This window comes from Thermobia domestica, unplaced genomic scaffold (genome assembly GCF_964235325.1).
Source record: "Thermobia domestica unplaced genomic scaffold, izTheDome1.hap1.1 HAP1_SCAFFOLD_1083, whole genome shotgun sequence".
NCBI classification, from domain to species: Eukaryota; Metazoa; Arthropoda; class Insecta; order Zygentoma; family Lepismatidae; genus Thermobia; species Thermobia domestica.
Genome location: NW_027656793.1, coordinates 1 through 22,603, shown reverse-complemented (window position 1 = coordinate 22,603; position 22,603 = coordinate 1). Strand labels below are relative to the sequence as shown.

The 22,603-nt window shown below is 41.4% G+C and overlaps 1 protein-coding gene across 1 annotated transcript in view; it reads left to right on the top strand.

Moving 5' to 3' along the window:
- The window catches only part of Mccc1 (Methylcrotonoyl-CoA carboxylase 1), a gene marked incomplete at both ends in the record, with an annotated part of 57,242 nt that extends 35,577 nt beyond the window's left edge, over positions 1-21,665 (top strand). Inside the window, 2 exon segments of the mRNA XM_081748056.1 lie at positions 3,893-4,102; positions 21,494-21,665. Coding sequence (XP_081604182.1) covers positions 3,893-4,102; positions 21,494-21,665 — 382 coding nt within the window.
- Between the last annotated feature and the right edge of the window lie 938 nt (positions 21,666-22,603).

Below are 22,603 nucleotides of genomic sequence, written 5' to 3'. Positions count from 1 at the left end.
CACAACATGGATTCTTATATTTACTGTGACGAGAAGTTTGGTTCATCTGCGCCGACTTGAGTACTGATAATCAATCATAGAGCAACCAAATAATAAGCCTAACACTAAATATTCGATAACTCATTGGCTTTTTACCTTCCACAGATAACCGTACACATACAATTGGGTGCCTGATAATCTCTCCTCGGATGATACAAATCTTGTGCTTCCTTACCGGTTCATATACTACAAATGCCTTTAATCTCCAAATTATCGTAAGGGTTCAACACATAAAATTATAGCTTCCTAGATCAACAACAAAAGCTGAACAACTGTCTGCCAAATAAACAAATAAACATATAAACGCCAAATAAACAAATTAATCATCCTTCTTGTTCTTAAGTGCTTTTTCTATTTTCAGTTGCGATTTCCGCCTTATATCAATTTCCAACTTCGCACATTAGTGACTTCTAACATAGGTCAAAATTTAGTAGACTGCTCTAAAAGCCAAGAAGGAGTTCCATACAACAGCGGAATATGATAGACCTTCGTTCGCCCACCTTAGTAATCTAAATTTACCTCTTTTTTTCTTCCCCTTTAGGCTTACCAATGTAAACTGCATTTAGCTATTGAGATTTCCGTGTATGTGAAGTTCTCCTCTATTCAACGAAATTTGTATGGTACCTTTTATATGATATACATTCACATTTGTGCTTATAATAAAATTTGATTTCTTTAGCGTTTACTTCTCTTCACCACGTTTTCTTCTTTTATTTCTTTGTAATAATAATAATAATAATAATAATAGCAAACAATGTGACTGCTTTGTGGAAATAAGAGGGAATGTTGTCTGAAATGAACTAACAGTTTTTTTCTAGACGTTTTATATTCTGTAATAATTTGAGTGTTCGATGATTATAACGCCTTAAAAACTTAATTGACATATTTAAAAAATGAAATGAAATGATGTTATTACAGGAGATGCTGGAAATATCTTTCGTGAGCGTCCAAAGAATTGAATACGACGTTGTATGTTTCTAAAGGTGGGTGCCAGAATCTCTGATGTCACCGCCTGGATCTCCCACTAAATGGCATCTCGTGATCTCATCTTGTTTGTAAAAATCGAGTGTGATTACTTATCATTTAACTAATTCACTAACTCAAACAAACATAAACTAAAACCTTGAAGTATTTAAAACAGCGAATGAATATTATCGGGTCTACCTTCGAGTGGGACATCCATTGTAATAGCACTTTGCAGATATTAAATGGTGAGGAGTGTAGTGAATAGCTTTAGCGTTTCTTTTCGGCAACAAGCTATTGTAGTTTATCTTGGGATTCCACTGGAAATCAAACTAAAGGCGTTTAATCACGAGAGAAGTCCAAAGTAGATTGTTGAACTCTAGCGATGTGATATCAACGTATTGCTAAAACACAGCTTCTAGGCAGACTTAATATACAGACTCTATTTACTCGCCGCATGATGGAAGACTTGTTAGCTCTCCGCAAAATTATTAGTGAACTCCGAATTATTGGTTTCTGCTCTCAATTTTCGTGTACCTTGTCGCCTTACTCGCAGTCATACGTTACTACCATATGAAACACCCAGACTATCAGTTATACAACGTTCTTTATACTTGAGGCTGGGGGGCGGGGGCGGTGGCTCAGTGATAGAGCGTTCACCTCCGGTGCTTGGGGTCCCTGGTTCGATCCCAGCTCGCGCCGTGTGGACTTTTTGGTAGACAAACACCGTGCTCGTGGGTTTTCTCGGGGTTCTCCCGTTTCCCCCCACTTTCTTCATTTCACTATTTCACTCATCTCTCATCATCACATCTCCTTTAGCCTAACCGGCATATCCGTGGGACGTAAAACTTAAAGATTTCATTTCATTTTTACTTCAGGCTGGCATCAGTGTATAATAGTTTATCGTCTGATGTTTATATTTTTAACCCTGAAAATCATTTTAGAAACAAAGTAAAGTCTCTGTAAATGTGGTACATATTATATATATTGAAGAAAAGAGCGGTAACTCAAGAACGTCAGGTTTCATATCATATTGGCTTCTAGTCTTGATGTTTGTTTAATATTGTTGTTATTTCTTACATACTTCGTTACCTTGTTACAATGTAAAATGGACATAGATCTGTATCTGAAACTTATATATAAATAAACAAACCTCAAGACTGGAAGCCAATATGATATGAAACATGACGTTCTTGAGTTACCGCTCTTTTCTTCAATATTTCTCTCATCCTTCTTCTTTCCCTCCTTCTCTAATGAAGTTCAGCGAAAATGCGCACAACTTAGTGTTTTCTTTGCTTATATCTTTTGCCAGTGGTTTTGAAACTAATTTCTTGTGATATTTTGTTACATAACCTATTCCTGCCCATATTATAGTGGTAGGACGGGTCACGCGTTGTCATCTTATACTAGGTTCTTAACGTGTACCCAAATGGGACATACACTATATGTTTGCTCATCGTCAGAAATACATATGAATTGATGCATGTTTATGATAATTATTTCTACAATGTTATTAGCATTTAACGAAAAGAAATTGTCCAAAGATAAAATTTATACCAATTGATAGACCTCGTCGAGCTGAATAAATGATATGCATAAGTAGAAAACCTCATGCGTAGTTTTTGAGAAAACGAATTACGTAGTAAACCTAAAAAAATTATGCTATACGAGAACCATGCCCCTTACTGAGGTGAACTGATATTGAAATATACCCTTAATTAAGCTCTTCATTAGGAAATATGTCAGCCAATAAATCACATCATACTGAACAGAAGAACTTGCTTGTGAGTAAGCTCATATGCGTTATTTTTTTTCTCGAGAAAATCGAAATTTTTCAGTTTAACGCCTCCACCATTATGTCCTTTAGGCTAAGGGAGATAATTATTAAGGCAGAGAATGAGGAGCATCTGGTGGAATGAGAAGGTGGGAGGAAACGGGGTACCTCGAGAAAACCCACGGACATAATATTGTCCACCACAAACTTAATTGGCCGGGGATCGAATCAGAGGCCCCACACACCAGGAATAAGTGCTCTACCATTGAGCCACCATGCCTGCGCACCCCACGAGAAAATCGAGTGGCGCTAAAAAGTAGATGGTTCTTTGCCAATAATAATTAACAGTTTTTTTTTTTTACTAAAATCCTTTTCTTTTGAAAATTTGTTGCTGTCAAAAGAACTTATGCACTTAAAGTAGTGTGTCGTCGGTGAAGTGTAGCGCGCGTTGATTTAAGATGATAACAGCATTTCCACAAACTGTGTGTTAAAAATGACAGCCGAATTTCCATAAAATAGCACAAAATTATTATTTCACAGAAATCTTCTGCATAAGTTTTCCACACCAACAAACTTTGAAAAGAAGAGGATTCTGGTACAGTCCGGAGGAAAAAAACCTGCAACATGAGCATGTAAGATTATTGTGAAACGACGAAGTCTTTTGCTCCAAAATAAGTGTGCAGGGGATAACGCCGAGGTTTCTCCTGGCGTGATTCGTGCCACTTATACGTTATGTTTATTCCCTGCGCTGTTAGGCGTAGTTTCACAATAAACTTACGAGCTCATGTTCCAGGTTTTTTGCTGCGGACTGTACAAGGAATCTACATTAAACAGTCCAGGACAGAATTTTTAAGAAGTGAAATAAGTTGCTCAGAGCTACTGAGAAAGATGTCAGGAAACACCGAAACAGTAAGATAAATAGTACTTTACATATCAGATGCAGCAAATAAAAGAGAATGTTTACTAATTATGACAGTAGCCTGATTTTTTTTTTTTTTCTAATCAAACATGCGTCAGTTGTTTCGATCTGAAGATTGATTGTGTCCTTAATTTTGATTATATTATATATTAACAAAAAAATCTTACGTGTTCTCTTTTTATTTCTTTTCTTAAAAGCCTGGTATTTCTCCAGAGGTTCGCTCAAAATTAGGAGAAGCAGCTGTACAAGCTGCCAAAGCAGTTAATTATGTTGGAGCTGGTACTGTGGAATTCATTATGGACAATAAGCACAATTTTTATTTTATGGAAATGAACACAAGATTGCAAGTGGAACATCCTGTATCAGAGATGATCACAGGAACAGACCTGGTGGAGTGGCAATTAAAGGTAACATCTACAGGTTGTATGACACATAACAATAGTACGTCATTTGTGTGTTTAATATGTATAACAAGTAAGTCAGTTGCTTTCCACAATGTTTGGAAATGAAACCTGTTGTTGATGGTCAAAACAAGTGTAATTGTTAATGTATAACGAGTGAGTGAGTTGCGTTCCACAATGTGAAACTACGGTAGACTTCCAAATTGTGGGAATATATGAGGATTTAATTTTAAAACCGGAAGTGGTAGATCTGTCACTTCCGGCTATAGTAGGGAGATAAGTTTGGAAATGAAACCTGTTGTTGATGGTCAAAACATGTGTAATTGTTAATGTATAACGAGTGAGTGAGTTGCGTTCCACAATGTGAAACTACGTTACACTTCCAAATTGTGGGGATATATATACACCTTACCTCTTAATTTTAGTTCTATACTTCTAAACTATGCTATGCATAAATATGGGGAGCCTTATAGAAGGATTATGCTCTTCCGTGCATCTTCGACAGGTATTCGAGCGAGAAGTTTTTTTTTTTTTTTTTTTTTTTTTTTTTTTTTTTTTTTTTTTTTTTTTTGGTACGGATTCTGAGTCCCAACAATAGGATCTATCTCCGCCTTATTCCTGTATTCATAACAGAAAGGGCAGAAATCGGCCATATCCGGTTTCAGCATTGTTCACTATAGAGCAAAGAGGGTAATAGATATAGTCGAGACGTTCTATTGGTTTCCAACCGGCTTCCTTTGTACTCAAGCAGAAAATTTACCCTAACCGCCCTCATAAATAATACTCCAAATAAGCCATAAACGGCACGTGTTTGGTATCGAAGTGATACGTTGTTGCCAACGCTAAACTTGTATTATTGATGGATACATTATGTAATAATAATACTAACACAACAATCATTAAAGGAATTCAATATAATAGTATGGACAGGGGTGGTCAAGGACGGATTTCTGCGGGTGGCAAAAAAAGATTATATTTTTTTCTTATCGGCCTTTTCCGGCACTGATGCCTTACGTGAGGGAGGGGGGGGGGGGAATGGGCGAACCACTTAACATGTTTGGTTCGTACAAGCGTTATTGTTATGGAAGTTACATAATATTAACAATATGATATATTTAAGAGTAAAATAAGCACATACCATGAAACTAATGATTGATTTCTTTTTTCTCTTCATTACAACATATCCAAATTGAATTCAAATTAAATGAAATATTTCAGTTTAACGTCCCATAACTATTCCCTTCAAGCTAAGGGAGACGGAAGGAGGAGGATGCAGCGAAAACAAAAGAAGCGAAAAAAAACTAGATAAATCTGTCTTTCTGCAAAGACTACTGAAGAATCAGTACGCAAGAGGGTGAAAATTGTAACATCGCTTTCTTTTTCAGCAGGTCAACTCGAAGGACTTGTTGAATTATCCCTCCCATGTAACAAAGAAACATGTGGATTCTTTCAATGGTGTTCCGCTTCCTTTGTAGCCACCTGGGGACGGTTTGAGCGATTTTACTTTAGCGAAAATCTGTACTTTATGGGTATTTAGTGCCCCAAGAATGAATCCATCCCCGTATTTCTCTCTCTCTCCTGCGATCAGATTTGGTAGAAATCTACTACCACTCTCGTCCCAAGAATAGATTCCAACTCTTCATTTATCCCTTTATTCAAACCGGAAGTAAAAGGGTCTACTATTTCTAATTTAAATATTATCTTTGTAGAGTAAAAACAATAGTAGATATCAAGGATCAAATTTCTATATATGAATAGATTGCAATACGGTTTAAGATGGAAACCTAGTACCACTTCTAGGTTCAACATTGATTCTCATAGAGAGAAAACAATAACATGTAGCGAGAAGCTGTTTTCTATGTGGGCTCTGGAACCAGAAAATAAATTCCATCTTACCTCTTTTCATTTCCGGTTTAAAATATTAAACTCTCATAGTTTTAATAATTTCACAATGTAGTAAACGGAGCTGTTATTATTTTAGTAGGAAAGGAGTGCAAAATTTCATTATATTCTGGTATTGTTTCTGAAACTTGAAATATTATCCACAGCAACAAATCGAACGCGGAACCTATCAGTATAATGGCGGAAGATAATGATTACCGATTTACTGCTATAATTAAATTGTTCCCAATAGATGGCAGCACATATGCTTTAACAATGTTCAAAAGGAAATATGATACCTTATTGGAAGAAAATCCATCATTAAGAATCTATTTTCAATATAGTATTTTAAAGTACATTGACTTCATTCACGATTATGAGGGATTTGTCACCTTTCTGTATGAAATAGGTGACGTAAATCTATATCCCGTTACGGTTTGATTTCAGACAAAAATACTCATTCTGGAATCAGAAGTTCCATGGCATACCCGGATGTTAGTGTAAACCGGACAAGTCGTGCGCGTTTTCATTTCCTTTAATATCGTGTTTTTCGTACGGAAAAATAAACTTTTGGTAAAAAATAAACTTTTCCCTACTAACATAAACATTGCAGGAACCATTTGTTAACTCTAGTTCAGTGCTATGGTAGTGCAGTGGAGTGCATAGTTAATATTCAGTAGGTAGTGTGTGCATGTCGTATGCTGCATGCAACAAGAGACAAAGCACTCCCCACACCCACGCCACGCACTGACGCTCAAATCGTAGTGATTAAAGAGCGCGGACGAAAACGAAAGCGCCTTCCCCTGCCTGGCTGAACCAGCTCTAGCTCTCTCATATACAAGCGGATTCCACCGTATAGTTGTGTATAGTGCGCTACGAGCACCCGGCAGGGTGCGTTAGAACAAAATGGATGCTTGAACATTAAAAGATAGTGATCCCCATATGCATAAAGACTGACTATCTTAACTCAGGAATACAAGGCGAAAAGAAACATTCTGCCAGTCCGAGCAGGTCTAGTACGCTCGTGACCAGTGTTAGAACAACAGGAACCAACAAATTACTACCGACGATACCAATAGAGTATTGTTCAAGTTCCTTTAATTATCACTTAGACCCGTCACTACGCGATCTTCTTCTGAACCAATATACATTCTACCAGTGCATATAATGTCCACGCCACCCAACAAGTGCAGGAAAGCCCCCCCGGGCCAGACAAAGGAAATTAAAAAGAAGTTCAAGGGACTGCGATACAAAGCACTCGGCACCGGCCCCCGCCAGCGAGTACCCCTCCCCGCTAGCAAGCTAGACAAGTGCAGCCAAGAAGTGCTAGAAGACAGCCTCCAGAACACGGAGCTGTATGCTCCAGTTGATCCCACCGCACAAAAAGTTCCCATAGCATCCCCCCCTGAAGAGTCCTCTTCTGCTCGCGACCCCAGTTCCAGCTCCCCAGTGGACCTCTCGACACTGAACATCGATGACGTGGTGGTGGTGGTGGACATGGACGACGCCACAGGCCAGGGCTCAGATCCCCCCCCCTGGATTTCAATATCCCAGAAAGACGGCGCGACCTCCCACAGATGGCCCCATCTCCTCCCTAATGCAGTTTCGAAACATGTTTTCTCCCCTGAGTGTCAATGCCCAGGGTGATGAAAATGCAGCCTCCACGTCGACAGCGCCCCCACCGGTAGCAGCAGCCAAGAAGATCCCCCCGATCTACATCTATAACATCACCAACAGGTTTGCCTTCGTGAAATCCATAGTCAAGACCCTATCTGCCCCTCCAAAACTGGAGCAGCGTCGCGACTATGTCAAGTTTCAATGCACTACCCCGCGCGACTTCGAGAAGTTGGACGCCTTTTGCTCCAGCCAAGGCTACTCCTATTCCACGGAACTTCCAAAAGCATCCCGCCCAATGAAAGTGGTCATACGCAAGCTTCCCATAGACGCTGCACCTAAGGACATTTACGAAGATCTAGTGGACCAAGAATTCCCGGTTATCTCGGTGACCCAGCTTCAAGGCAGACCTGACAGCACCGGGCAGCGTCCTCGCTTCCCGCTCTTTCTGGTACACCTCACTAAGTCGAAAGAAGCGGAAAAAATCTATGACCTCCGCTACATCCTGTGCTATAGGGTGGAAGTTGAGCCCTACAAAGGCGCTGACATCTTACAGTGCTTCCGCTGCCAGCGTCTCGGTCACTCCCAACTCACGTGCCGAGCGGACGCCCGGTGCGTAAAATGCAGCGGCCAGCACCATACGTCTGAATGCCCCAAGAAGACCCGTGAATCGCCAGCGTCGTGTGTCAATTGCGGCGGCAATCACCCCGCCAACTACCAAGGATGTGAATATATCAAAACGGCTAAGAGCAGAAGAGCAGCCAACCAACAAGAGTCCAACACCTCCACAGAACAACCTGCTGCAGCACCCAACAAGAAAGATCAAACTGATTCCAGCCCTTCAACGGCCCCCAAAGTCAAGTCCACCCCCGCCAACAAGACCACCTCCCAACCATCCAAAACAGCCCCGCAGCAACCACATAAGAACAGTGACAGTAAAACTAGTGATAGTGCCACCAGTGACAGTGCTAAGCTTACGAAAAACACTCCGCCAGTGCGACCCACGGATGCCACCGCCAAGCACTCCCGCACTCGCCAACAGACCACGCCTCCACCTGCAGAAACCAATCCAGCCAACGAACCCTCGCTAGCAGCCTCTATCAAAGAACTTCTAGATCTCTTCAAGGAACTGAATCTCACATCCATTATCGAGAAGCTGAAGAAAGGTTTAAGAAAGATAGTTGCAGCCACAGATCCAATCACCAAAATGACTACTGTCCTGGAAGTAGCCGCAGACCTTTTGGATGATGGGACGCAATAAATTTGCTATTACCCGCAATCTGATAGTGGCGTGCTGGAACGCTGCCGGCATAGCCGACCAACGTGAGGAACTACAGGATTTCCTCACCAGAGAAAGAATAGACGTGGCCCTCATCAGCGAAACTCACCTAAAGCCCGACAAGCAATTTACTGTCAGGAACTACACAACATATCGCTTAGACCGACAAGGACCCATGGGTGGTATGGCCATTCTCATAAAGTCGCACATTGCCCACGACCCTCTCCCCACGCCGGCACTAACCTCACTTGAAACAATAGGAGTCACGGTCCACTCCCCGGACGGCCCACTGCAGCTGATCTCCGCCTACAAACCTCATAATGGGCCTCTTCACCCGCCAGACCTCACTCTTCTCAGGAGGCTGGGACACCGAGTGCTGGTTGGTGGAGACTTAAACAGCAAACACCCCCACTGGAACTCAAGAACCTCTAACCGAAATGGCCGCATTCTCTATCAGGCTCTCCGTGGCGTCGACTTTCTGCCTTCCGCGCCCACGGAACCCACGCACTTTCCCCGGAATGGCGGTCAGCCCGATATCTTGGACATGGTGCTTAGCGCAAACATCGCCTTGACGGACGGCCCCATTGCCATTCCGGAACTCAGCTCAGACCATATCCCCTTCAAGCTAACAGTGGCCCTCCGCACACATGTTCCTGCAAGGCAACTACCCACACTGCGACAGACCAACTGGCAGCAATATACGGACCTTCTGGCAGCGTTGGTGGACCCTCGTCTCCCTTTACGCACCCCCGAAGACATCAACGCAGCAGTAGCATCCTTAACTTCCAACATCCTCACTGCGATGGATGTGACCACCACCACCAGCAACAATCCATCTCACCAGCAGCAACCAGACCCGGCAGAGGCCCGCACATCGGCACTTATCCACCTCAAACGAACAGCACGAAAACTTTGGCAGCGAACACGACACCCAGAATACAAGCGTGTATGGAACTCCCTTTCCATACGAATAAAGAAGAGGTTGCTACGCAGGCGTCTGCAGAAGTGGAATAACACCCTACAGGAGATGGACACACCTTCAAGCGACTTCTGGCGACTAGTCAGAACACTTGCCCGACCAACTGGCCCACCACGTGCGCAACCCCTCAGAGGTCCACAAGGATTGGTGTACAAACCGGAGGAGCAAGCCCTCCTCTTTGCGGACTACCTGGAAGGTGTTTTTCAACCGAATGATATCCAACCTGACGCCGAGACGCTGGTGGAAGTTCAGCACTCCATCCACACTGCCAATCACCTTCAACTGTTGAACCACCCCCCACTAGTACGCCCAAGAGAAGTGGAAGAAATTGTAAAGCATCTCCCGACCCACCGTGCCGCTGGACCGGATCGCATCCCACCCCAAGCGCTCAAACACGCACCAAGAAAAGTCATAGTGCTCCTTTGCCGTTTGATCAACGCCATCTTCAACACAGGCCACTTCCCTCCAGCCTGGAAGGACGCAAGAGTCATACTCATCCCCAAGACGCTGGGGAACAGGTCAGAACTCAAAAACCACCGCCCGATCAGTTTGTTATCTCACCTCAGCAAACTTGTGGAACGAGTCATCCAACGGCGCCTGCAACAGCATATCACAGCCCAGGACATCCTCCCGCCACATCAATTTGGTTTTCGACCAGGACACGGCACGACAGTCCAACTAGTGCGAGTGGCAGATGACATCACTTTCAGATTTAACGAACGGGGGCACACTTTAGGACTTTTCTTGGACATAGAAAAGGCCTTTGACAAAGTGTGGCACGAAGGTCTCATTCATAAACTCATGCAAGCGAGTTTCCCAAACTACCTCGTGAAACTATTACACAACTACCTGCAAAACAGGAGTTTTCATGTACACCATGCAGGCCATACCACCACGTCAAGAAGTATTCGAGCAGGAGTTCCGCAGGGTTCCTGCCTCTCCCCCATTCTCTACAACGTATATACCAGCGACATCCCTCAGACCGCCAACACCACCACTGCCACATATGCCGATGACACCGCACTGTTTGCCAGCCATCTGAATCACCGGTATGCAGAAGTCTATTTGCAGCGACACATTCACATGTTGGAAAACTGGACACGGAATTGGCGCATCAAGATAAATCCCACCAAGACCACCCTGGTGGACTTTACAAAAAACAGGAAGCAGAGACCCATCCACCTCTCCCTACAAGGAACCAACCTCCCACTCAGTCCCCATGCAAAATACCTCGGTGTCATCCTCGACAAGAAACTTTCCTTCATCCCCCACCTCTCCACGACAGCGAAGAAGGCGACACAACGCTTCCGAGCCCTCCTTCCGCTCTTCCTGAGCCCCCAAATCACTCACGAAACCAAGCTTCACGTCTACAAGATGTGCATCAGATCGGTACTGCTGTACGCCCACCAAGCCTGGGGCCATGTACCACACACACATCTCCGCCAGCTGCAAGTGGTTCAAAACAAAACTGCGAGAGCAATCACAGGACACTCGTGGGACACCAGGGTGGCTCAACTTCATGAAGATCTCAAATTGGCGACGCTGAATGAGGTCAGACAACAACAATCAGCTTCCTTCTGGCGCCAGGTCAGAAGTTCTGCATACCCACACATTGAGAACATCGCCACCAAAGAACCAAGAAGACATTTGTACAGGATGCCTCGCCCCTGAACACCCCAGATGACCAGCCCGGAGCCAGCGACAGTTGCGGCCCCGAAGAACAGTTACGCCACTCACAACAAACCACGCCGCAACAAACATGGAAGGCAAGGGCTCAAGCCCGTCACTTCACTACTCAACAACAGCCACGACAAGGACTGACTGACTTCCATGTCAACTGGCCACCTGGAATCTCTAACCAGGTAAAAAAATAGGGTATCCGTAGCTGGCGGGGAAAAATAAGCGAGTCACTGAATTATCCATCCCATCGCGAACTTCTGAAATACGGTTGGATTACTTGCCTCACTGAGGATTAAGGAAACAACCGTCGAATTGGTTTAAGCCTCTACGGAGGCTAAATTATCTAATTGACTTTACTGTTGACGATCTTGCAATTCTCTTGGGCTTACGATTTGTTTTTGATATTCTCCTCTTCGGAGGCCTATATCACCAATACTAATTGACGACTTTGGCACCTCCACCGGATACCGATTTTATTAGTGCTTCCTCTTCGGCTTTGGCCCTAGAACTCTCATCCCTATGACGGACTCTGGCAATGCTTCCGGTCCATCGACTCTTGTTCAAACAACTGCATTGAACATTGGCCCACATGGTCGCCAAAAAACGCAACCGCGTATTGTTACCGGCACTACACGGCTAGTACCAACTACCACCACTGTTCCTACCACTTATGCAAACTGTGTCACTACCGGACAACGAATTCGATCCAGATCCCTCTCTGACGGCGAACAAACCTTAGATCCCAAGAAACAACGGCTTACACCAATAACAGATCCTACTGCTACTAATGTCAGCAACAATATGGATTGGGCATCCACTTCCACTGGAAATCAATCAACTTTACACCAAGAAACAATTTATAACTTCCTACTAACTGATTTCGATCCAAAATACGACACAGTGCGCGCTGTCTTTCAACAACTAGTAAAGTATGTTCCTCGTCCAGAAATACGTGAAATCATCAAGACGCGCCGGGGTATCATTCTGAAATCGACAAATCCGAACTTCGCTACACATGTCCGCAACAAAGCTACTTTCGAAATTTTTGGGTTAAAAGCAAAAATATCAACATTAAGTTCCAGCGGACGAAAAACACCACCTCCACCACGGCGTCCTCCAATGTTATCTGTCGTCATACGGGGAGTGGAACCTGAATTCACTGATGAGGAAATTTACTCCGAATTACACCAAGAAGGACTACCTGTCAAGCGTTGTATACGTATCAAGAATAACCAGGGTCCAACATACTTAGTCCGCATTCTTACTGATCAACAACAACTGATCGACCAACTGCTTCTCCACGGTGCCTATATATACCGGCGTCGTTACAAGGTGGAACCATCTCGCACACCAGCACCTCTGCCTGTTAGATGCGAGAAATGCCAACAATACAATTCCCATCCGACATCTGAGTGTCCGAACACCATCAAATGTGGCTACTGTTCACTTGACCATCCCACAAAAAGCTGCCCTAATCTTAAGGAGCCACCACATTGCGTTCGATGTTCTGAGGGACACCCTACCTATAGCTACAAGTGTAAAGCTAAACCTAAACCCGATCCAGCTAAGCCAGAACTCGTTGTACCCATACGCTCTGTTGACACTCCAACACCGCCAGCAAATTCGCTGCGCCATCCAATAACTGTTGAAGACCTATTACGCTTCCTCACTATTTCTCTACAAAATATCCATCCTTTTGATCGCAATCATATCCTGAATCAGATCATGTATGCAGCCAAATTAATGTTTAAACTACAACTTCATGCTACATATTCCGGACCTACAGTTCACTTTCAAATTCAACCACTCGAAGTCTACGTTTAATATGGGTACTTCTGCATACGCTAGAATAATACGTATCATTATGGCTTATAACTTACTTTTTCTTAACATTCGATCAGTCTTAACACACCATGTGCTCTTTACACAACTTCTTCAAGAAGAACAAATTGCAGCCTTTGCACTTAACGAAACGTACCTCGCACCTCATTTGAACTGTTACTTTTCGAAATATCACTTGCTCCGACATGATGCTCCATCTGGTCCAAGAGTCTACGGAGGTACAGCTATAGGTGTTAGCCAACGCCTTCCTTATAGAGCAGTCACGGTTCCACTTCCGCTCACACTCCACCTTCCTGAGCATAATGTCACGACTATTTATTTTCGAGGCCGCACTGTTACCTTCGCTACCATATATTTTCGACCAGGCAAACCAATCAACTACGACTTTTTTCGATACATCGATTCTACCTTTCGGCACTACATTATCATGGCGGATCTAAACATTCATAGTCGGTCACAGAGGGACAAAACTAACTTTTTAGACTTTCTTCACACTGAAACAGTTGCTGAGTTCCATGTTCTACCGAAACCTACACGCCCCGTCAGCAATACTACTCCTGATGTTGTCATCACATCAACATCTCTTTCGCAGAGTATTCATATCGATGTGCTTGATTCAATTGGTAGTGATCATGTGCCTATCAAACTTACACTTCACTGTTCTCCTCGCTCTCACTCTAACATACCTCCTCAGAAAGTATTCTGCTACAAACGAGCCAATTGGGAACAATATCGCTCCGATCTGGACACTGCTGTTAATAACTTGCTTATACCTACTACACAATACGATCTTGATCACACAATTGCTAATCTTACTGAATCTATTCAAGAAGCAGCACACCGTTCCATTCCAACAGCAGAAGTACAATTACATAAACCAAAATTGCCTCCGCACTATTTACCTTTCATATCCGCTTCTCGTCGAGCACATCGTGAGTACCTCGCTACGGGTAATCTTGAAGCGCTTAGACTTCATCGCCAATACCTTAGAATTACGCACAATTATATTGTTGCCTATAAGAAACGCCATTGGATTCAAACTTGCAACACACTTGCAAGTGAATCACACCCCAGTAAATATTGGCACAAATTCCATCAACTCACCGGTACAGTATCCCGCACACCATACCCCATTGTTCACAATAATCAGGCAGTGATCACTGATATGGATAAAGCGAATACGTTTGCATCATTTTTTCAAGATATTTTTACACCTCTTCCTGGTTGGCATACACCGCAGCACCTACAAAATTCAATAAACAGACGTACAGATCCAACATCTGCTTCTCTGCGCCCATCTATCAGCCACTCTTTAGAGCCCAATAATCAACTTACCACTCCGATCCAACCAGATGATATTCGCCAAACATTGCTCCGTAAACGAAACATGCACCAGGCTTTGATTCTGTTACCTATGTTCTCGTCAGGCAAGCATCACCTGCTTTTCTACTTTTTCTCAGCGCCATATATACTTTCATCCTGCGAACTGGATTTTTTCCAATCGACTGGAAATACTCGAAAGTTCTTCTATTTCCCAAACCTAACAAACCTTCAACTGACGTACAGTCCTATCGCCCTATTCATCTCACCAGTTGCCTTTGCAAAATATTAGAACGCATTCTAGTCCGCCGCTTGCACGCTCATTTTGCAACTCATAATCTACTTCCTATTCATCAAGCCGGTTTCGACCCCATTTTAGTACAATGGATCAGTTATTACGACTATCTACGGCTATTTATGATCAATACAACACAGGTTTTCCTTCTTGTCTGGTAGCCTTTGATCTAGAAAAAGCTTTCGACAAAGTTTGGCACCCTGGTTTACTGTACAAACTCCATAACTATTTTCTACCATCCTCTTATATCAGATTCATCCATTCTTTCTTACTAGGGCGACTAGCATATATCTCTATTAACGGAACACTTTCTCATCCGATCTTCATCCAATCTGGTGTTCCTCAAGGCTCGTCACTGTCTCCTTTATTATACCTACTGTATGTTGCCGACCTTGTGGTTCCAAACAACATCAACATATTTCAGTTTGCTGACGACACCGCCTTTTTTACGACAGCCCGCACAGTAGAATCCATTAGTAAAACTATGCAAACGGCAATTGATGCATTCGTTGACTGGTGTAATGTATGGCGATTAAGTATTAATTCTACCAAAACTCAGGCTATTGTTTTCCTGCCACGTAGACGCCGTTCACGTATCTACAGGAATCCAAGTCGATTAAACCTTCAAGTAGACCATACACCTGTCGTGCCGTTAAATACTCTTACTTATCTTGGTGTCATATTTGACTCCAAACTTACTTGGACCCCACACCTCACCAAGATCATACGCCAAGCGCAAAATCGGCTCAACCTCCTCAAGCGCCTAGTTGGTACAACCTGGGGTTTAAAACCGTTAACAGTACTTCATACATATAAAGCATTTATGCGCAGTACATTAACATACGGTCACACTGCCTGGACATCTGCACCGCCCAAATTCTATCAGAAGTTGGCTATCCTAGAGCGCCATGCTCTACGCCTAGCACATCGCATCCGCTTACCGCATCCGACACAGTTACTTTACGAGCTGATTGACTTTCCACCTTTATTGCACCATCTTGAACAGCTTCGTACACGGTACGTTTGCAAGCGAATTGACCAGCAGCATCCCATGTTACTTGATATCCTACGGTACGATCGAGATCACGACGCACCCTCAGCTTACGTTGATACTCCCCTACAGCACTTCATGACTCTTTATCATTTGCAACTCGATGATGGTGTAGTGGATCCCGAAATCTTTCACATCTACGAACCACGTGAGCTTTCATCATTCATATATCCATCACACGCACCGTAACCACCTATTAACATGGGCTTCCTCTGTCTCCATCAGTTCCTGAATCGCCCCAGGAACAGAACATAACTCGCATTCGTCTGTACTAACAAATACCTTGTGATGTGGCGTTCAGAGCACTTCATTTCATCTTCATCTACTTCTCTCCATATTGCCTCCTGTACCATATTCATTCCAGTTTTGCACTCGTCTTAACTCCGCACTACATGGTAATAAACTTATTATTTTCAACAATATTGCTGTCTCATGCTTATAGTATGCTTGTACTTCATTAGATGTTATTGTCACCCTTCCATCTCCTCTCTGTTTATATGTATTTAATAAATAAATAAATATTATATACTTGTGCACCTCTTAGACCGACCACATTAAATTGCAAACTACATTTTATATAAAGCACTTACCCGAAGAAAGGGCAAAACCCTTTAGCGGGACGACGGACAAAAAAAAAAAAAAAAAAAAAGTTCCATGTCGGTCAAGTGGGTTAATCCCGGGTTCGATTCCAACTATTTTTGTAGTGCATGTTGTGAAACACGCAAACTAGTTATTTTAAATAATAGTTTTTAAACCAGTGATGCCAACCCGTGGGAGCATCAAAAACTACTGTATCTGAGAAGGTGATTACATTTTTTGAGTCACTCTTACCGTTCGTGAGATATTGGTAAAAAATGACCGATTTCCAGAGATTTAAGGAGCCACATCTCAGGAACCATAAGTCATGGAGAGATCATATTGGTGTTGATCAATACCTAAGAGGATTGTAAATATTTGGTACCAAATAGTAACCGGAGGCCACTGATTTGGTCAGTGACCACCAATTAATATCGGTACCAAAATCTTACCATTCTCTTAAGTATTGATTAACACAAATGTCATCTCTCTATGACTTGCCGTTCTCGTGATATTGGTCAAAAAATGGCCGATTTCCAGATGTTTAAGGAGTCATATCTCGGGAACCGTAAGTCACACAGAGATCATATTGGTGTTGATCAATACCTAAGAGGATGGTGAATATTTTGGTACCAAATAGTAACCGGTGGCCACTTATCAACTGGCCACCGTTACTCAGATATTGGCCAAAAAAACTTCGAATTTCGGGAAATTTAAGAAGCCATATCTCGGGAACTATAAGTTGTAGAGAGAGAATATTTTGCGAGAAACAGAACAAGGTGTGGATAAAAAGATTTACTTTTACATCTAGAAATAATCACACTTATCCTTCCTGCTCTATCTCTCCATTCTTTTTAAGCTCGTTCTGACAATGCTCTTGGAGCATTTTCAACTGGTTTGAGAATGATTTCTCGAAATGGGATAAAGGGAATTTCCGTAAAAATGGGCAGGATTTATGGGATTTTTCATATATCTATTCCATTGACGCCAATAAAATTCTCTATGGGCGAGTAGACAAGCGAGTTCAGTAAACGTGAAATCAATGCTGATTGTCAAATTTTGTTACTGTAAAATGCATAACTAACTAACCAACTCTATGACCTATGGAACCCGGAGGTTCAATGCCGCGTTCACAAAAGCTCTCCACTGACTTCTGTCCTTAGCCAACTGGATTCAGTTTCTAGTTTGTATTCCCATTTCTGCGAGATCCATCTTAGTATTGTCCTCTCATCTGCGCCTAGGTCTTCCTAATTATCGTTTCCCGGTTGGTCTGCCATTTAAGACTTTGAAAGCGTTCCTACTTTCTTCCATCCTGGCTACATGACCTGCCCATCTGAGCCTCCCAGACGTGATGACCCTAACAATGTTTGGGAAACCGTATAAATTATGTAGTTTCTTGGTATGAAGTTCCCGCCATTCCCTATTCCCGTCCGAATTTTCGTCTCAGGATCTTGTTCTCAAATATTTTCAGTCTAGGTTCTTCCTTCCGAGTAAGCGACCATGTTTTGCAGCCATACAGAACAACAGGCATAATTATCGTTTTATATATTTTAACCTTCGAATTCCTCGACGGAATTCGTGACAAGAGATTTTGAACAGAATAATAACACGAATTCCCTACTTTTAATCGACATACTGCAAAATGCATATTAGTGTTAAAGTGATTTGTGTATTAGTAACTTGTGAATCTCAAAAAACAAGTGCCAAGGAACATTAATTGTACGTTAATCTAGTATTTAAAAAAATGAAAGAAAGAACAGAAATAACGGAAGAATGTAAAACGACAAACGTCATTTCCAAAACATTTCATCCGAAATGACTGAAAAATGAAGTTTATTTAGTTTTATGTTCAGTGGAAGATCATGGCACAAAAGCGTGATGGACATACTAAACTCAAGACAAAATGTACTATTTTCAATTCTCTCTTTCAATTAAGAAAAATCTGAGTTCATTATTTTTTGATAAGCATAGACGAACGGAACTATGCTATGGATCATTTACTCATATATTGAAGAAAATTAAATATACACTAATTTTACTGTTCATATTTTCTTAGAAAATTTTGTTTTTAGTATAGCCTGGAAAATTCAAGAGAAAAATGGGAAGTTTTGCCTCTCGAGTTGGGATTTTATAACGTTTCAGGTTGACATCATTGTTTTAAACCAGTGATGCCAACCTGTTAGAAAAATCATTTCTCGAATAGGGATAGAGGGAATTTTTGTGGCAGGATATATATGAGATTTTTCATATACTGTATTTACTTCATCAGCGCCAACAAAAATTATTAATGAGTAATAGACTATACCCTGGCCGGTGAACGATGATTTCTGACCGCTTTGCACAAGGCCACGGCGAGCGAGCAGAAGACAGCAGGTCAACCAACCTTAGGCTCAGAACCTGTCGCGTCTCCATGGTAACCATCGCACATTGCCAAACTGTCACACAGACCCTCCCACCCTCAACGAGGAAGCAGACGATTCTTCTTCTGCGCGAGAAGCACATGGCAACACCGCACTCCTCAGTCGTCCTCGCGAGTGACCATGGAGTAAAGATACTAGGAGATACAAGATAGTATGTTACACCTTTTTCACATGAGGGGAACAGCAGTATCGACTCTCATGCTGCCATCTAGTGTGAATTGTCATCTAGACACCTTTTTTTCTTTCTGCGAACAGATATTCTTTTGTTTGTTGAACCAATTAATCCTGTCCATGTGTTCGTTGTTTCATATTTAAAATACGAATGTTAATACGGTGTAAATCATTTGTGAAGAAAGTCTTATGTTGACGAGAGGGTTTTCCATCAATTAGCACGAGATTGGGATTTTTAAAAACTATCAATAAGTGAATTATTGTGTAGGAACTGTGACTTCATCTAGTCTAATGAATATTAGTGAGCAAGTAACAATGTTCCGTAAAATAGATGAAATTATAGTTCGCACTGTATAATTTGGTTAACCACAGGAGGTGTAAAAACACTTTTTTTTTTCAAGTGTATCGTATCATATAGAATAAAAGCCCATACTCCTAATTACTATTTTAGTTCCTTTCAAACGAATCAATAAGTACCTAAATAAATAAGCTTAAATTTCTGCCTGTGTGAAGACTAAAATTACTGTATCTTAATGTTATACATGGCAAGAACCATTGACACCTTTCCTGGTAAATTGCCCTTTTCTTTTTCTCGTTGAAGTCAATTGTAATTTTGGGAGAATTATCATATTTGTTGTGCTGCCATTTATTGATGGAAGAAACAAGTATCAAGGCCAAGTGATTTGAACAACATACAATAGATGTCACTAGCATGCGAGATGCACACATAGAACGTAGCATAACTAAGGATGTTATAAAATAGAGGATCTGCCCATATGTATCTTCATTCTATTAACTCAATGAAGAAAGAAAAAAAAACGAGCATCGTCTGATTGGGTGCTCTCTTTTCCACCATGAATTTTGCCCTCAAAATTTTGCGATCTTAGTGGGCGGAGTGGGGCTGGCAAAACTGTGACGTATGATTTCACGATTTTGTTGTATAGGCAGATCCTTTATTTTATAAGGTCCTTGAGCATAACTCTTACATGGTATCGTTCTCCTTACCTCTTTTCTCCACGCTTAGGTGTCTTTGTTTATAATAAGAATTTAGGTATGTAGATGTAGACTTTAACATTGATAGTTCCTTCGTAACCCAATTCAAATCCAAAACATATTTATAATCTAAATATTCCTGAAGGGAGTAACCGTAACCGCTGAATAGACAAAAAGAAAGGAAGGTGAGGAAAGATTTCAGCGAAGGAAAGTAGGTAATAAATATACTGTCGCTTCGGAAGAAAGAAGTTTATCGTCTCAAAGTTATAGTAGAAGATAGTTGCATTTATTTTTCCATTCTATTTGTGTCAGCTTTTACTCTTTCGTATTTCTATCGTCTTACAATTCTTGCAGAAAAATATTATAAATTTGTCATAGACTATAAATTTCCACAGAAGGAGTACACCAGAATGAGTGCGTTCTAAATATTTGTATATTTATTTACCAGCTGAAAAAATATGAGGACCATCCAGAAAAAAAAGATAAATTTTAGTGAAGAAGCAAAACAACCGACGATGTATGCAAAAGATTTATGATACAGAAGCTGCTTTCCTTACACTTCTTTCCTACACATTTAAGCAATTATAGCGTGATGCCAGTTTTTCTATACCGGCATTGTACTCGGCTGCCGACAGTGTATTGAACCACGTATGATCTCATCTTTGAGTTCATTAGACATGAAAAAGTATTTTTCGAAAGAAGAAACATTCGACTGTAACTTGCAACATACTGTACTTACGTCCCCTCAGTTGGAGCCAACTAAGGAGACAGTGCAGATATGAACGATATCGAGGTATGAGCCCTAAAATGTGCGAGATAAATAGAGAATCTTGCCAACTGTGAACTGCAGAATGTGATAGGATGTTTGATTTCCTCTTATTTCGCAAGTTGAAAGACTATCCGGAAAGCACTTTCCCCCTGCTAGTGAACTCAAACATTGGCGGCAACAAAGTACAGTGACAATATAGAAAACTAGTATCACTTTGTGATAATTACCTCAATGTGTGTAGCGAATATGTTGAAAAGCAGAGTAAAGTAGGTGTAGGTGCTGTACCATAAATCTTTTACACATATCATTTGCCGTTTGTGTTTGACAGCAAAACGTTCATTTTTTTCTGAATGGACATAGCAGTACGTACACGTACATTATACAACACGTAAAATTATTCAGTTGCTGTGAGTGGCTCAGTGTGATAATCACGCAATTATTTTAGAGTGCATTTTTTTTTGTAACTTAAATGTATGGAACTTTTTTCCTATTTTAAGATGTTGACAACGTGTTATATCTATCGACAGGTTGCCAGCGGAGATAAACTTCCGTTGAGACAGGATGAAATTAATCTTAGAGGCCATGCTTTTGAAGTTCGTATTTATGCAGAAGATCCATCAAATAACTTTATGCCTGGTGCTGGCCCTCTCATTCATTTGTCAACTCCAGCGGCAAGATCTGATGTACGAATTGAAACAGGTATACGATTCTCTGTGTTCACAGAAAAAATATGGTTTTTCGTAAAATAGAAGTATAGAACTTCTTTCCACAGTTTAGTGCTGATAATGTTGTAACCTTAAATAATAATAATAATAATAATAATAATAATTTATAAAAAAAGTGAAAGATACAATGTTCTGGTTGTTGAAATATCTTGAGTCAAATTCTCGGTGTCAGTAATTCAAATAGATGTCTCCAGTTCTAACTGGGCAAGTGTTAGTAACCTGAAATTCGTTTTGCAATATTTACTGTCAAACACTTTTATGTGCAAGTGGATTTTGAGTTAACAAATTATGATTAATGCACTAATTGTAGGCTGATGATTTAGTCATCTACGTTTTTTTCTGCACGTATTGCATAATAATGTACTTCAAATTAATTTAATGATTTTGAAAACTTATATTGAAGTTACGGTATTTTTCGACTATTTCGTTTCAGCCATATTTGGTATCAGAGAGAAAAGTAAGGGCAAAATAACAGGAAGGTTTAAACAAGTAGCAAAGGAGAAGCAAATACGAATACGAATTCAATAAAATGAGATTAGTATCAGTGGATGTTTTATATATAGACGCCTCCTTTCCTTGACACTGATTATACTAAACAGTTGTTATTAGATGATTGGATTCCGGTTTTTGAAATATAAAAAATAGAAAAATATCTGTTAGAGTAGTACCTAAACAATAAGGTGTTCCTGTGCTTCTTCGTGGCCAATTGGTTAATGCATGAACTTCCTGTATACGCGCTCACGTATTCTTTTAGAGCCAGCTTAAGGTTCTCCCCAAAGTATTGAGCAATTCTGGATAGTTCCACTGCTGTTTCTTATGTATGTGCCTCTCAGTTCTCCATTTAAGTCATCCAGCGTAGCGACTCCTTGGTGGCTAAGCGGTTAGCGTACGCGCCTTTGGCGTAGGAGACCT